General features: G+C 39.2%; 1 protein-coding gene across 1 annotated transcript; it reads right to left on the bottom strand.

Moving 5' to 3' along the window:
- Positions 1–685: 685 nt before the first annotated feature.
- On the bottom strand, positions 686–14686 carry LOC134790302 (uncharacterized). The gene is made up of 8 exons (XM_063761075.1): positions 14584–14686; positions 14336–14492; positions 13454–13644; positions 10316–10411; positions 3971–4376; positions 3287–3414; positions 2188–2337; positions 686–961 (listed from the first exon to the last, which is right to left on the bottom strand). The coding sequence occupies exons 2-8, from the start codon at positions 14490–14492 to the stop codon at positions 734–736; spliced, it is 1356 nt and encodes a 451-aa protein (XP_063617145.1). The 5' UTR covers positions 14584–14686; the 3' UTR covers positions 686–733.
- Between the last annotated feature and the right edge of the window lie 1163 nt (positions 14687–15849).

Genomic DNA, 15849 nt, shown 5'->3' with positions numbered 1-15849 from the left:
CACGGCGTCGAAAAGGTTAACCGTAATCCGCCGGTAATTGTAATACGTCCACACTGAAGAGTTTGGATGTTCAAAAACTTTAATTCGTTTCCGGAAAAAGGATAAAATGAATAACCGCTATGTTACGGTCCAGTGTGGTGCACCCGTACCGCATAGTGCAACTGACTTTGTAGACCCACATCATCCACTCACATGCTTGATATTTTTCAGTGACCTCTATTATTATAATAAAATAAGGGTGACAGCTGGTAGCTACAGTTACCAAAAGCAAGTGAGTGGTTATGTATTACCGTCTCCAATTCTCCTTCAATTGCTCAAAGGTTAACTGGAAGAGATCCGTTAATTAAAGAGATAAGTTCGCCTTTGTACTAATGACAAATGATATTTTTTTGGTATTGGATTTTTTTTTACTTTTGTACAATAAACTGTTTTACGACAATTTACTATGTCAAATAAAACTACATTCTATAAATCATAACAGTTTAATGTCATGGCACGATAGACTTAACAATAGGTATGTTTCACAAAGAAAAAAACAATGGAATGACATAGGGTGACTACTATAATTTTTGACCACAACAAATCAGAAAAAAATACGGCAATATTATAAAAGTTTTACTATTAAGGAGTGGCCAATAACAATAGCAATCACCCTAGTAAAAAAAATGAAAAATGACTTATAGTCATATTTTACTTACAAAACATTATTATTTATCAGTCTTTATTATCAATCCTATTCGTCCTCCTGATCACTCCCCTCCTGATCACTCTCCTCCTCTTCGACCTCGTCATAATCGTCATACGAGTAGTCGTAGTAATCGAAGTCATTATCCTGGAATTCTTCGTCGGACTGCTCTTCGTCGTCGTACTCGTCCATCGTATTCTCGAGGACTACTATCAAGTCTTCATAATTTGTTTTCATTTCTTCGTATTGCCCGTTGCGCTCAAGCCCTCGGTCTTGCTGTTAAAATATTAAAAGCGTCATGTTATTTTTCTCAAACAAGCACATACAGATGTAGTAATATGCATTTACCATTGTATTTTCATGAAGACTATTTCAGTCAGTCTCAGTACAAAAAGTACCGAGGTTGAGTGAAGTAAGATGACAAATATGAACGTTTCCGAGAAAATACGATGGTAAAGGATTACGCACTACATATGTACATACAGGCTGGATTTTTTAAATGGGCTACCAGATCCTGTGTTGCTATAGTTCGTTTTTTTGTAGCATTAGAAAGAAGGTAAGCGATCTTGATATGTCTTTTCATTAAAAAACGGTTTTTATAAATCAAATACTATTATGTACTTATGAAAGCAGAAGAATATAAAAGATCGTATTAGATTCATCATTGTTACATATTTGCCGTGACTTATTGAAAAAAGTGTTTTTCAATTAAAAGACATGTCAAGATTGTTTACCTTTTTTCTAATACTAAAAAAAGCGAACTATAGGCCAGTAAGTACGTTAACTTTCTTAAGAGATTTTCCCTAACGTTATGAGTAACAATGATTTTGGAAGAAAAAATTGTTAACGTCAAAACCATCTATTTCTGCAATTCCATTTAAATCTAAAATCAAAAGCTTCTTAGAGATTAAGGTTAGGGCACTAGAAAGGCCACAACTGAGGTAAAATGTTGATTTATTTAGTGAAATAGTTATTTGTACAACAAGAGATCAAAGTTTGATATTTCTTCGAGTGCTTATTTTGAGTCCCGTGCAAGCGAAAGATTCTATAATAGATTCACGAGCGTAGCGAGTGAATCTAATTTAGAATCTTGAGCGTAGTAAGGGATTCAAAAGCGCACGAGATGTAAATAACTTTGATCTCGTGTAGTACACAAAAATTTTCACCCTAAGCAGTGAGAACATACCTAGAGGGACAGAGATAATAGAACCCAAGTATATCGAACTTGTATTAGACCCCGCATGTTGAAATGACTATAAAGGTCACTTGAATGTCATTTTGTCTCACTCAGTGAGCAAAATCGCATTTTGCTCACTGAGTGAGACACAATCAGTGAGCAAAATGCGATTTCACTGAGTGAGACAAAATGATTCAGTGAGCAAAATCGCATTTTGCTCACTGTTTTTAAGAAGCAAAGTACCCTTGTTCGAGCTGCTGAGGTGAAAAGGAAATTTAACATTTTCACAGGCTTCATATCCCATAGTTGTTAGAACGGCACTTACTAGTCTCAGATAATACTCGTCGGAGAGGTTGGTGTAGCTGAGGTCGAGCCGCAGCGGCCGCGGCCGGCGCGGGCCCGCCGCGCGCCGCGCCGCCGCCGCGCGTGCCGGCAGCGCGCACGTCAGCCGCTCCGCGCCGCCGATGGTCAGCGACTGTACAAGTAAGCACATTGTACGAGTATTACATTATATTAGTTAGGATAAGTTGCGTTCTCGCGCGCGAGTCCATACTTCAAGTCGCGCGCGAGAACGCAACTCATGCTAGCCTCCCGCCGCCGCCTGCTGCCGCCTGGTGTGGCTCACTCCGCGATTTCGTCGCGTCGCTACAAGTACATGCGGCCCACACCAATTTTGGTGTCTGTCTGGAGTATTTGCCGCGCACCGCTACGAAACGGACGCCTGCTCGCGCTTTTATCTCTCATAATAAACGCGTTTTTCTGTACCTAGTATTATTATTTATTCTGTGCTTCTACTAAAGACTAGGCAGCGACAAAGTGTGACAGCGCCGCTATAAGTGTGTAAACCAAGTTAACGCTCAAGTGCCTTTGAAACGCAAAAATATACGAATGGCCACAGACACAGTCTATAAAATAAAACAATACAGTCATTCGACGAAGTCGTCTAGACAGGGCAATCGTGCGGGGGCGAGGGGTGCGCCGCGCGCACCCGAGCTGCATACATCGCCATTGTTAGTAGCTCGGTACTACTTACAGGGCTAGCATGTCTTATTTGGTATGTTTGCGTTGGAGTGTAAAAGTCTGTGACAACCCTACTGTGTTCTTGTGCGGTGTTTACACAAACATCAAAGGCGTCGGTCCACTATTACTTTTTACTCTGTGCCACAGAGCTAGATTCCATTGCACGCTCGATGTATTGCAGGTTACGACCTAGGGCCGATTGCATAACAAACTACAACTAATATTACAAGCGGAACTCCTTTTCTAATTTCACTAATTAAAAAAGGAGTTCCGCTTGTAATATTAGTTGTAGTTTGTTATGCAACATGGCCCTAGTCATATTTACGTAGGATTTTGACATTAAAGGTAATAATGCATTCATACTCTGTATTAAGTAAAAAGTAAATTTTCGTTTAAGCACCTACCTGAAGCTGGGGGCAGCCTCGCACCAGCTCCACGACGTCGTCGTCGCGCGCGATGTAGAACTGGTCGAGCTTCAGCGCCGTGAGCCGGGCGCCGGCGTGCCGCCAGATCACGTCGATGCCCATCAGGTCTGCAAACTCCAGGACATTAGTGGATATAGCCAGCATCCGCCACAAGTGTCCGCGCACCTCTATTACTTTAAATAGTTCACGTATAAAGCTATCTGCCACTCACTTTATAAAGTGATTGGCAATGAATAATTGAATATGATCCATGAACTGGCGGCGGAATGACTCAAAAGGCATCAGTGCCAATATTAATTAGGACTTTTTAGAAATATTATTTATTTTTTAGATGGTTTGCGTGAGTTTAACCGTTTTTATTTAAATATTTTAACTCTTTCAGTGCAAAGAACCCCAATTTCAATACAAAATGAACCCGACTATCGGGTTCTTGGCACGGAAAGTGTTAAAATATGTTTCACGAAAGTTTAATAACGATTTTTTTGTTGTGGGATGTACCACATTACAATCTATAAATTGTGTGTATACAGATATCAAGCACAATGAAAAAATCAACCAAAGATGTGGGTTCGAGTCCCACGCTGACCAGAGTTGATCATCGTTGATTGACATCTGTACATACTATTTATTATAATGAAGTCGGTTAAAAAATAATTCACTCACATTGACAGTCTAACAGCTCCAAGCTGCGCAGTTCCTGACAACATCGCGTTATGACGTCCACGTGCCGATACTCCAGTTGATACGTCACACTGAGGTGCTTCAACCGGGGCAGCCGACTCAAGTGCTCAGACACATTCCCATTAACATACCCACCATGCAGCTCTAGGCATTCTAATTTGGTCATTTTATACAACACAGACTGCATTTCTCCGTCTATCCTTCGGTCAATGATTGAAAGTAATTTATCGTCTTCAAATGACTCGCTATTACATTCAATGGTGAGCGATTTTAAGTTTGATAAGTTCAAACTATCGAAACAAAGACCATGTAAATAAGTGCAATTGCGGATTTCTAGTTTTTCTAAGGCTCTATCTGCTATGAATTCGGTTACGTAGCTGTCTTGTATCTGAAAAAAAAGTACGTTTCTTTGAGTTGTGTAGAGTGGTGAATGAAGGTTAAATATAAATATATGTGACGTCCCACGGTCAAAGGTACCTTATGGCGGGTATGGAGTTATGCATACCCCAGTAATCTACAATAAATAAGCTATCGATAACACAAAAGATCAACCTTCTAGGTTGCGTAGTTACAGAGATATGATTTTTTGAAAATAATGTTGTGAAATTAGCAACTTTACGATAGAGAAGTTTTAAGTTTAGCCGCCTAAAAAACTATGTTCCTGAAGTAAGTTACATAGTTGACTACAAATAATAATACCTTATATATGTGAGATTAAAAAAATATTGCGACTTGTTCTGTAAGTAATGCAAATAGAAACTTTTGATATCGACTGATTTATGTGTATACTAGCCAATCTCTTGAAAATAAAGTTTTATTTCATTTTCACGATTGATTGCAATGAGCTCTCAAGATTTAAATTCTATCTATTAGAAAACGACACTGACAGACAGTTTAAGCAAAAAACAATACCGATTTAGAGGTGAAAATGTATTTTTCACCTCAGCAGCACGAACAAGGGTACTTTGCTTCTTAAAAACAGTGAGCAAAATGCGATTTTGCTCACTGAGTCATTTTGCTCACTGAGTCAGCAAAATCGCATATTCAAGTGACCTTTATAGTCATTTCAACATGCGGGGTCTAATACAAGTTCGATATACTTGGGTTCTATTATCTCTGTCCCTCTAGGTATGTTCTCACTGCTTCGGGTGAAAAATTTTGTGTACTACACGAGATCAAAGTTATTTACATCTCGTGCGCTTTTGAATCCCTTACTAATACGCTCAAGATTCTAAATTAGATTCACTCGCTACGCTCGTGAATCTATTATAGAATCTTTCGCTTGCACGGGACTCAAAATAAGCACTCGAAGAAATATCAAACTTTGATCTCTTGTTGTACAAATAACTATTCTGACTTTTTCATATAAAATCACAAAATTGAATATTTTTACTTTTAATGTGACACACAATCAATTTTTCTGAGCACATATGAAAGAAATTCTGTCATTCAAATGAAATAAATCCTAAAACCCCAACTAAATACTATATTTAACCCCTTATGCCACTTTAAACTTACATAACAATAACAGTATTTGCTCCATACATTTACGAAAAGGTACCTTATGGAAATAAATCTAATAATACATCACTACAAAATATCAATCATATTACAGTTTATCTTTTATGAATAGAAAATATTAATTTACATTAAACTGCCCCAAATTTAATTAGTTCTTCGTCATAATAATCTTAAAAAAGACCAATAATTTGTATGTAATGAAAAGGTACCTTGTGATTAAGTTACATGATGAGGCATGATGATGATGGAACAGTTAGGATAAACTAATAATATTTTGGGGTTAAGATGGTATAAATCGTCTATTTCTTATCAATAATATATTTCGGTTGCTATTGAAGATAAGCGGCATTGAGGTTCAATGACCTCAGATATTCCATAAGGTAATGCGTCGGGTATTGGCATTTTTCAGCAAACCAATGGCTGATTTACTGCATGCGACCAAACCAAATGAAGATTATTCTAGTTAAGAAAGACTTGACGAGAGTAACTTTGGTATAATAGCAGGCTACTTGGATTTGTGATGTCGGTCTATTAGCTAGTTTGTTAGTGCACGACACCTTGCACTTTGTGACTATGCGCTGAAACTTGGCACAGTTGATTCTTAGCTGGTCATGAGCAGATACAGATCGGGAGACCTCGAGAGCCACGTCTCATTTAGTGGGGGGGAGGGGGGAAGTTCGACGCCGCCGCGCTTCACTTGGAGCAACATTTCTCTAAAACTATACCTATTAGGGCATGTGATATATCATTTTCGGTTAAATTAAGGATGAGGAATTTTTTTTTGGAACCAAAACAATGCACTTTCTAACAAAAAAAAACCATAAAGTAGAAAAGACTAAAAAACGTATTTTTGATTTTTTCATAATTACCATTTTTTATTTAAGTGTAGCAGGAATATGAAAACAAAAAATACAGTCGTAAAGCTACACTTATTACGTTTAAGAAAATATATAGTTTATTATACAAAACTCTTGATAAATGGGAGATAAAAAATAATATTAAGTGTGGGCCAGAGTGATCTCAATACAAAATATTATGAATGTGGGAAAGTTACTTATAATTTGTTCTACAATCGTTTATTTTTTAGTTTTTCGTAAATAACTCGTAAACGGTAGCCCACAGCAAAAAAATATCTTTTACGTAAATAATCTGTTTCAGATTTCTTATAAAATAAGTGCTCCTTTTTTTCGCTAAGGTCAATATTAAAAAAAATATTGAAGGGAGAAAATAAATACTAAGGTCCTCTTTTTTAGTCATTCGTAAATAACTCATAAAGGATGTCCAATAGCAAAAAATATTTTAACACAAGAATAATTAGCATAAAATTTCCTACAAAAAAGGTTATTCAAACTTTTTCGCTAGGATCAATATTTAAAAAGGGGACCTTAGAATTTATTTTCTCTCTTTAATATCGTTTTTAATATTGATCCTAGCGAAAAAGTTCGAATGACCTGTTTTGTAGGAAATTTTATGTAAATTATTCATGTACTAAAAATTTTTTTGCTATTGGCCTTCGTTTACGAGTTATTTACGAATGACTAAAAAAGGGGACCTAAGTATTTATTTTCTCCCTTCAATATTTTTTTTAATATTGATGGTACCGAAAAACAGTAGTACTTATTTTATAAGAAATCTGAAACAGATTATTTACGTAAAAGATATTTTTTTGCTGTGGGCTACCGTTTACGAGTTATTTACGAAAAACAAGAAAAATAAACGATTGTAGAACAAATTATAAGTAACTTTCCCACATTCATAATATTTTGTATTGAGATCACTCTGACCCACGCTTAATATTATTTTTTATCTCCCATTTATCAACAGTTTTGTATATTAAACTATATATTTTCTTAAACGTAATAAGTGTAGCTTTACGACTGTATTTTTTGTTTTCAGATTCCTGCTACACTTTAAAAAAAAATTGGTAATTATGAAAAAATCAAAAATACGTTTTTTAGTCTTTTCTACTTTATGCTTTTTTTTTGTTAGAAAGTGCATTGTTTTTGTTCCAAAACTAGATTCCTCATCCTTAATTTATCCGAAAATGATATATTACATTCCCTAATAGGTATAGTTTTAGAGAAATGTTGCTCCAAGTGAAGCGCGGCAGCGTCGAACTTTCCCCCTCCCCCCTCACTAAATGAGAGGTGGTTCTCGACGGCTCCCGGTCTGTATCTGCTCAAGACCAGCTAAGAATCAACTGTGCCAAGTTTCAGCGCATAGTCTCAAATTGCAAGGTCCCCATACAACGGTGTGCAGTAACAAAGCAGCTATATGTACGGTTATAATATTTGCGAGGCGCCCCAACCAGAACTGAAATTATCAAATTAGTTTTGCAGAATGCTAATACAGTTCTCTACCAAACTTCTTTTCCCGTATTGACTAGTTTTTTTGGGAATTTTCAATCTTTTTTCCATAAGGTACCTTTTCTACTAAACTCTGAGACGACATTACTAGGCTTATAACTAACTTATAACAAAAATAAAAACAGGTAAACAAACGTTACGCATTAAGGTTTCAGATCACACAATAAAAAAAAATTGAGCATTTTTTCACCTCTTTACAAAACATTTCATATCTCCGAAACTAGAAACCCTCATAAGGTACCTTTTCCCGTGGAACGTCACATATTATAATCCATTTTAAAAAGGATAAAATAGCATAATAATAAATCCAACAAATCCGGCGGAACAAGGGGACCCTCTCAGCCGCTTGGATTGACTACAAGAAAGCCTATGATTCGGTGCCTCATTCATGGCTGGGGAGGGTCTTAGAGCTGTATAAAGTTGATGCAGCTTTGAGAACCTTCCTAAGCGCGTGTATGGGGCAGTGGACCACAGTCCTTCGTCAACCAGGAGGCGGGGATGACCGCCCTGGCCCGCAGGATTTTATAAGGATTAAGCGAGGAATCTTTCAGGGCGACAGTCTGAGTCCCCTATGGTTCTGCCTAGCTCTGAATCCCCTCAGCACACTGCTGAAGGATTTGGGACTAGGTTGCCGGTTTCGGAGAGAGGGTGAAGTTATTTCTCACCTTCTGTACATGGATGACCTCAAATTATTTGCACCAAATACCCAAGGCTTTTTGGAGCTACTGAAATCCACCGAAGTCTTCAGTAGTGCCATCAACATGGAGTTTGGTGTCGATAAATGTGCAGCGGGGAAAGGTTATAAATTCAACAAATTTACAACTTTCTGAGACAATGTCTTTCAGATCTATCTCTGAATCAGAAACCTACAAATACCTTGGTATGTCACAGTCGTTGGGTATTGAGGACGAGGGTATTAGACGGTCGGTGAAGGAGCGCTTTTTCGGTCGGCTCACAAAAGTCCTTAACATGCAGTCTTTTGTCAGGAGGCAACAAAGTGCGCGCCTTCAACGCCGGGGTAATGCCCCTACTCACATACTCCTTTGGCATACTAAGGTGGACTCAGACCGAGCTGGATGCCCTGGATCGTACGGTCCGACAGCTGCTCACCACACACCGTATGCTACACCCACGCTCGTCTGTTATGAGATTGTACATCCCACGGAAATGTGGAGGTCGCGGCTTTCTAAACGCCAAAAATATCCACAACCGTGAGGTGTACAATCTCAGGAATTATTTCCTCAACAACGGGTGTGGGATGCATCGTGATGTGGTGGCAGCAGACAGGGGCCTCACGCCGCTCTCCTTGGCAAACGAGAACTGGCGCAAACCTGTAGTACTAAGCACCGAGGACCGCAAGGCGGTATGGAAGGATAAGCAGCTACACGGGCGGTTCTACAAGGCCCTCATGGGACCCGATGTAGACCTGCCCGCGTCGGTGAACTGGCTACGATTCGGGGACCTCTTCGGAGAAACCGAGGGTTTTGCCTGTGCAATTGCGGACGAAGTTATCATGACGAATAACTACCGGAGATATATCCTGAAGGACGGTACGGTCGACATTTGTCGGGCATGCCGCCGTCCCGGAGAGTCACTCAGGCATATTATCTCCGGTTGTTCTCATCTTGCTAACGGCGAGTACTTGCACAGACATAATCTCGTAGCCAGAATTATTCACCAGCAGCTTGCCCTCCTATACAGCCTTGTGGACCGTGAAGTGCCGTACTACAAGTACCCACCTGCACCAGTTCTCGAAAATGGTCGTGCCACGCTATATTGGGATCGATCTATCATCACTGACAGGACTATTGTTGCCAATAAGCCTGACATCGTGCTGATAGACCGATCGCAGCGCCGAGCCGTGCTCGTCGACGTCACCATCCCCCATGATGAGAATCTCGTGAAGGCCATGAAGGACAAGTCCAGCAAGTACCTAGACTTAGCTCACGAGATAACCGCCATGTGGGATGTTGACTCGACGATCATTGTTCCTATAGTCGTGTCAGCGAACGGTCTCGTAGCGAAGAGTCTCGACCAACACCTAGAGAGACTCTAGCTGGGTGGTTGGATCAAGGGTCAGATGCAGAAGGCGGTAATTTTGGACACGGCGCGTATAGTACGTCGATTCCTCACTCTGCGGCCCTGACCACCGGCAGCTTGGGCCCTGCCCCGCTGCCGGCGGCACCCTAGGTTAGGTTTTTATAATGTGCTTATATGTATTTTATATTGTTTTTATGTGCTTTTATATTTTACTTTTATATTCATGTTATAAACAACCTAACTTAAGAAAAATAAATAAAGAGAATAATAATAATAATAGGCATGCCCTTTTAAGATCAAAACCCAGGTTTTTCAGATTAATTCAAATATTTAAAAACTCTATATTTTGGCAAAAAAGAAATGTCTAATAAGTAACCAACTCATTTCAGTTTATACTTACGGAGCACCCTTGGAAAGAAACCTCGCGCAGGAACTTGAAGTTGTCATTTAAATTGTGTCGGAGCAGTTGTCCGGGCCCAATTACAATACGGGATAGCTGTAATAATTTAATTAACTATACATAACAGTCTAGTCTAGAAGAAAGTGTGAGAGAACCAGGGATGTAACGGATGTGGTTTTATCGGAACCAAAAACGGAAACAGATGTTTTCAATTTAGTTTAACGGAACCGAAAACGGAAACGGAACCGGAACCAGAATCGGAGCCTGACTTTTTAACGATGTAGTCGTTTTCCCCTTTCTAGAATAAACCTTCAGACAAAGTTTACACTTAGCCGTGTCCCCACTAACTTCATCAAAATAGTTCCAAATCGAACTTGATTTCGGCTTCATTGTGCGTTTTTTTAAACACTAACATTCACCACACACACTACACACAGTCAGCAGTCAGTACACAACCGAACACAAACAAGTATACAAACAAACAACAAATTAGCGTAGCACGTGGCAAGCGGGGCGATGAGCGAATGACTGGTATGAACCTGTTTGTTTTTGATGTACGCCGCCGCCGCGCGAAGCATTGACATCCGTTTCAAACATAACGGAACCGGAACAGAAACGGATGTGTAATACCAAACGGAAGTTCCGCCTTAACGGAAACGGAACCGGAGCTCCGTAACATCCCCGGAGAGAACCATCAGACACTTGCAGTTATCTTAATTTCTTGAGTATGCAGCAGCTCTTTTCTATGCAGTTATTGGTGGAAATGATAGTTAAAAGCTGTTCAAGACCACGAATTTGATCTGATCACGAAAATAAAAGGAAATTATTCCAGTATAATGGCACTTTTGGAGGACCATAGCTCACTCCTGGTACTGGGCGGAATAAATGTAGTTTTTACGTGACATATTATGAGTCAAAAGAAAATCAAAAGAAAAATGTGGTAACTAGTCTGTATCTTTTGGTATTTAAATAAAAGTAAATAAAATCTACCCTCAATTGGCTTATTAAGATGAAAACATTACATGATCAAATAATGTAGCTTAAAGTCAGGTCGTTCAGTGACAGATCAAGGCAGTTTTTTATTTGGTTGGTTAACCAATAAAAGTTATAACTAGTATAACTACCCGAAAATGTACAAATTATTTGTTTACTTCTATTTAAATACCTAAAGATACAGAGTATATGTATGGGATGCATACAGAGTTACTGCGTTTTAACTTTGGGTAGTTTGAGTAGCAGTGCCAGATAAGAGATTTTTTCAAAGTAGTGACGAATTATGTTTTTGTAACTCAGAAGTAAAATTTTTTAGGATATACAGTGAAATTGCACTTATATTGTACAGAATAGGAAACACTATATTTTAGTATTTATTCACCAAATTTTATTTGCAAAAAAAAATATTTGACAATGTGGCCGCATAAACATCTACACGCGAGTGACGTTTTAAGTTTTGGGTAAACCGAAATCTGCTCGTTCCCAAATACCCTTTTCATATATGTATTTTTGCATTTATTTATGTTTTGTCTCTTTCTACAATAATCATAATTTTAGTATAGGGTAAACCTAAATTGCATAATTCCTAACTACCCATTTAGTTATACCAATATTTTGTCTCTGTCTCTCTCATGTAACTGTTTGTTATTTTTAGCGTAAGGTAAACCTAAATAGCGATAATTTAAACTACCCTTTTCCAGCGCAGTAACATTCTATCTCTTTCTTTCTTATGTGTCTACTATGTTCGTCTCATGCCTGCAAACTTGTATAAAAGGAAGACGATTTTCTAAATAAAGATTCATTACAACCCTGAAACTGCTTTCATTCACAAGCCACAGAAGCTCTCACCTCAACAGTGGTGACCCCGACGTGATTGCCCTTGAAGTACTTGATGGATGAATCGTTGGAATGTCTGGCCCGCGTTTCTTAATCCCGGGCACATTTTGGGGAACTCAAAAAGCCCAAACGGAGTTACTATGGCGGCTGCCCGTCCACCATCACTACCGACCAAGGGCGTCAGTTCGAGAGCCAGCTTTTCTCGTCGCTGGCTAAACTACTTGGCATCGAAAAGTACAGGACCACTCCTTACCACCCTATGTCAAATGGAATTATCGAGAGATGGCACAGATCGATGAAAACAGCTATCACAGCAAGCCTCGCTAGGCAACATAACAAGTGGCTCGATGTTTTACCCACCGTACTATTGGGACTGCGAGCGGCTACTAGAAGCGACACAGGCGTCAGCGCAGCACAATTAATGTACGGCTGTAGCATAAGGTTACCAGGAGACTTTTTCGACGTATCTAATACTGCCACCGACCAAGCGATGGACTACGGCTATGTTGACAACCTACGACAAACGATCAGCCAGTACAAAGCAGCGGAGTATTCACGTAAAAATACAAACGTTTTTGTGCACAAAGACCTACGAACGTGCCAAAACGTATTCCTACGCATCGATACGGGACACAAAGCGCTTAAACCACCATACGAGGGCCCTTATCCTGTTTTAAGCCGAGACGGCAAAGTATTTAAACTACAGCTGCCCGGCCGACAAGTAAATGTGTCCATAGATCGCCTGAAACCTGCCTTCGTAATTAACGACGACTTATCAGAAGGAGCTGATCCAGAACCGAAGACTACTCGCTCAAGAAGGATAAGGAAACCCGTGGTACGCTTCGCTTGAGGGGGAGCACTGTGGCCGCATAAACATCTACACGCGAGTGACGTTTTAAGTTTTGGGTAAACCGAAATCTGCTCGTTCCCAAATACCCTTTTCATATATTTTTGCATTTATTTATGTTTTGTCTCTTTCTACAATAATCATAATTTTAGTATAGGGTAAACCTAAATTGCATAATTCCTAACTACCCATTTAGTTATACCAATATTTTGTCTCTGTCTCTCTCATGTAACTGTTTGTTATTTTTAGCGTAAGGTAAACCTAAATAGCGATAATTTAAACTACCCTTTTCCAGCGCAGTAACATTCTATCTCTTTCTTTCTTATGTGTCTACTATGTTCGTCTCATGCCTGCAAACTTGTATAAAAGGAAGACGATTTTCTAAATAAAGATTCATTACAACCCTGAAACTGCTTTCATTCACAAGCCACAGAAGCTCTCACCTCAACAGACAACAATACCTGAAGGGCTTCTAAGTTGGGGCAGTTTTCATTGATTATTGCTAGATTCTCCAAATTGTGGCAGTAAGCGGACACAACCGATGGCCCCAGTTTGTTCGTCCAATTTATAAACGACTTATATTTAGATGGCTTTAAACTACAGGTGTTGTAGTTTTGTTGGATTTCTTCTCTCTCAATGATAATTCGGACTCCTGTAAAAGAAAACATTGTACATTTGACATTGCAGCATCTTAAACATGTTGCATGCGTTGGGCGGACAAAATAATGTCAGTGACAAATGCCACATTGCAGGCCAGCATCCACTAGGCCCAGGACAGAGCAGCTTGGAGATCACTGGTGGAGAGTGCCCACATTGTCATGTCCCTCAGCCATGAGGTTACAACAAGGAAGAAGAAGCATCTTAAACCATATGTATAAATATTATACAATAAATGGTAGGGGTTCCTGGAGAAATATTGGAGACCCTTGAAAATATTTAAAAAATAAAAACCGGTCATGTGCGAGTCGAACTCGCGCACGAAGGGTTCCGTACCATTACCCAAAAACGACAAAATAAACATATTTATTGTATGGGAGCCCCAGCAAGAAAATCTTTGTAGGCAGGATCCAAGAAATGCCCTGCTGAAAGAGCCACCAGTTGAGTTTAAAACTACAAGTAAGGGAAAAAATAGGTGGATAGCAGGCATAGCAGCCCTTAAACTGACATAAGTAAATCTTGTAAAACTACTTTAAGGTTTACAACTCAGATCTGTTAATTACAAGATAACATGGAGAATATCATTTATAAAAAAAACCTCAGCTCTCTTTACAAAAAACTATCAGATCGGTATTATAACATACTTTAAAAAGATCTACGCCTAAAGTCAACTAGGTACTCCTTACCTTGCAAGTACGTAAGCACCATACCCTGCCACTGGCGGCTGGCGCGCTCTGTCCGTATGAGATCCTGCGCGGGCACGTACTGCAGCACGGCGCGCCAGCAGTCCTCATTCAGGTAATCCAGAATCGTCCGTTCATTGTTTACTTCTGGTTCTAACATCTGCAATTTAGATAACATTGTTTTTTTACAACTAGGTAATAATCTATGAACTTTAGCCATTGTTTCACTGCCATAACAAGACTATACTTACTTTGGTCACTATAAAACATTAACTTTACTTTGATTTAACTCAACAACAACAAGTTTAACAAAAAATAAGCATGTTTTGGTCAAGTCAGTTCAAATTGTTTAGGTTAGCTCTCTAAATGACATTTCACATGATGTTGCCAGTCGACAGTCGAGTTCAGTAGTTCAGTGGACGTTATGCTTTATCAAGAAATCGGTATCAATGGGTACAACACTACGATCTGTTCTTGTAAAAAAAATGTCATATTATAGGCGTATCCAGACTAGTCAATTTTTCGCCAATCTGATTCAATTGCCCGATCGAATCAGGACGTGCGGACGCAAACGCCAATTTGGCTCGCCGAATTCCACCGCCGATATTGCCGATAATGACCGATATTACCGATAAAATGAGGTGCGGACCCAAGAATACCAATTGTGACGCCAGTATTTTCGTTCTGGGGCATTTTTTCAATTTAGAGGGCTCTAATATCACCATAAATCTAAAATTGGTGATTAAATTGGAGATTGACGGTCTATTTGATCATCTCGCCTGGATATCACTTAAATATTATAAGCTTTGTTTGCCTCGGTTGTTTGCGGTTCTTTTCAATGGTTGGTGTACTTGCACACGGTGCCTTTAACCCATTCATGGCCACGAACCGCTGAGCGTACACAATACGCCGGGCCACCATACAAACCGTTTTTAGCTAAAACGTATGACTCAGCTTATGGGTCTCGAGCCTGGCGCGCACGGTAAATAAATCGCCGCTTATGAAGCCGGCCAGTTGAACAGCATTATGCAACATTTTTACTAACCACCGTTTTTCTGTGCCTATCAAAAAAAAACTAATTACTTATTGCAGTTTGGTTAGGCGGGTTCAAATTCCGATAATCCATAGCCATGGTCACAAAATACGAAATCACTAAACAGCACAGGAGGAGTATAAAGTCGCCCACGAATAAATCGTGACTAAATAATATTTCCCATGTTACTCCAAAATACATTTCTAATAGGGGGGATGGGATGAATCACTTTTTGAACTCTTGTGACAAATACCACATGAAAAATAATACCGCCGCCGCCGCTCGGATGCATTCCTTGTTTATTGTCCAAGTGTGTCCGATAAGCTTACACCTGGTCGGTCATTTATCTTTGTTTTGGTAAACGCCATTATATTAGTAACAATAGAGAACTTAAAATGTGTTATAGTACTTACTTTCTAATCTGCCGTAAAAACCACGATGTTTTAAAGAACTTGTAAATATTTGTCACAAACTATTTGTAATA

The sequence above is a fragment of the Cydia splendana genome, chromosome 5, assembly GCF_910591565.1.
Source record: "Cydia splendana chromosome 5, ilCydSple1.2, whole genome shotgun sequence".
NCBI lineage: Eukaryota > Metazoa > Arthropoda > Insecta > Lepidoptera > Tortricidae > Cydia > Cydia splendana.
The sequence above is the reverse complement of the archived record's forward strand: the minus strand, read 5'-3'. Positions and strand labels throughout refer to the sequence as shown.

Excerpts from the sequence above, each read along its gene's own strand:
- LOC134790302 (XM_063761075.1), bottom strand. The coding sequence starts at position 14,492 with ATGTTAGAACCAGAAGTAAACAATGAACGGACGATTCTGGATTACCTG. Across the intron at positions 4,377-10,315 it reads TTTCTTTCCAAGGGTGCTCC|ATACAAGACAGCTACGTAAC; the intron begins GTAAGTATAAAC and ends CTTTTTTTTCAG. Across the intron at positions 962-2,187 it reads ACGAGTATTATCTGAGACTA|CAAGACCGAGGGCTTGAGCG; the intron begins GTAAGTGCCGTT and ends ATATTTTAACAG.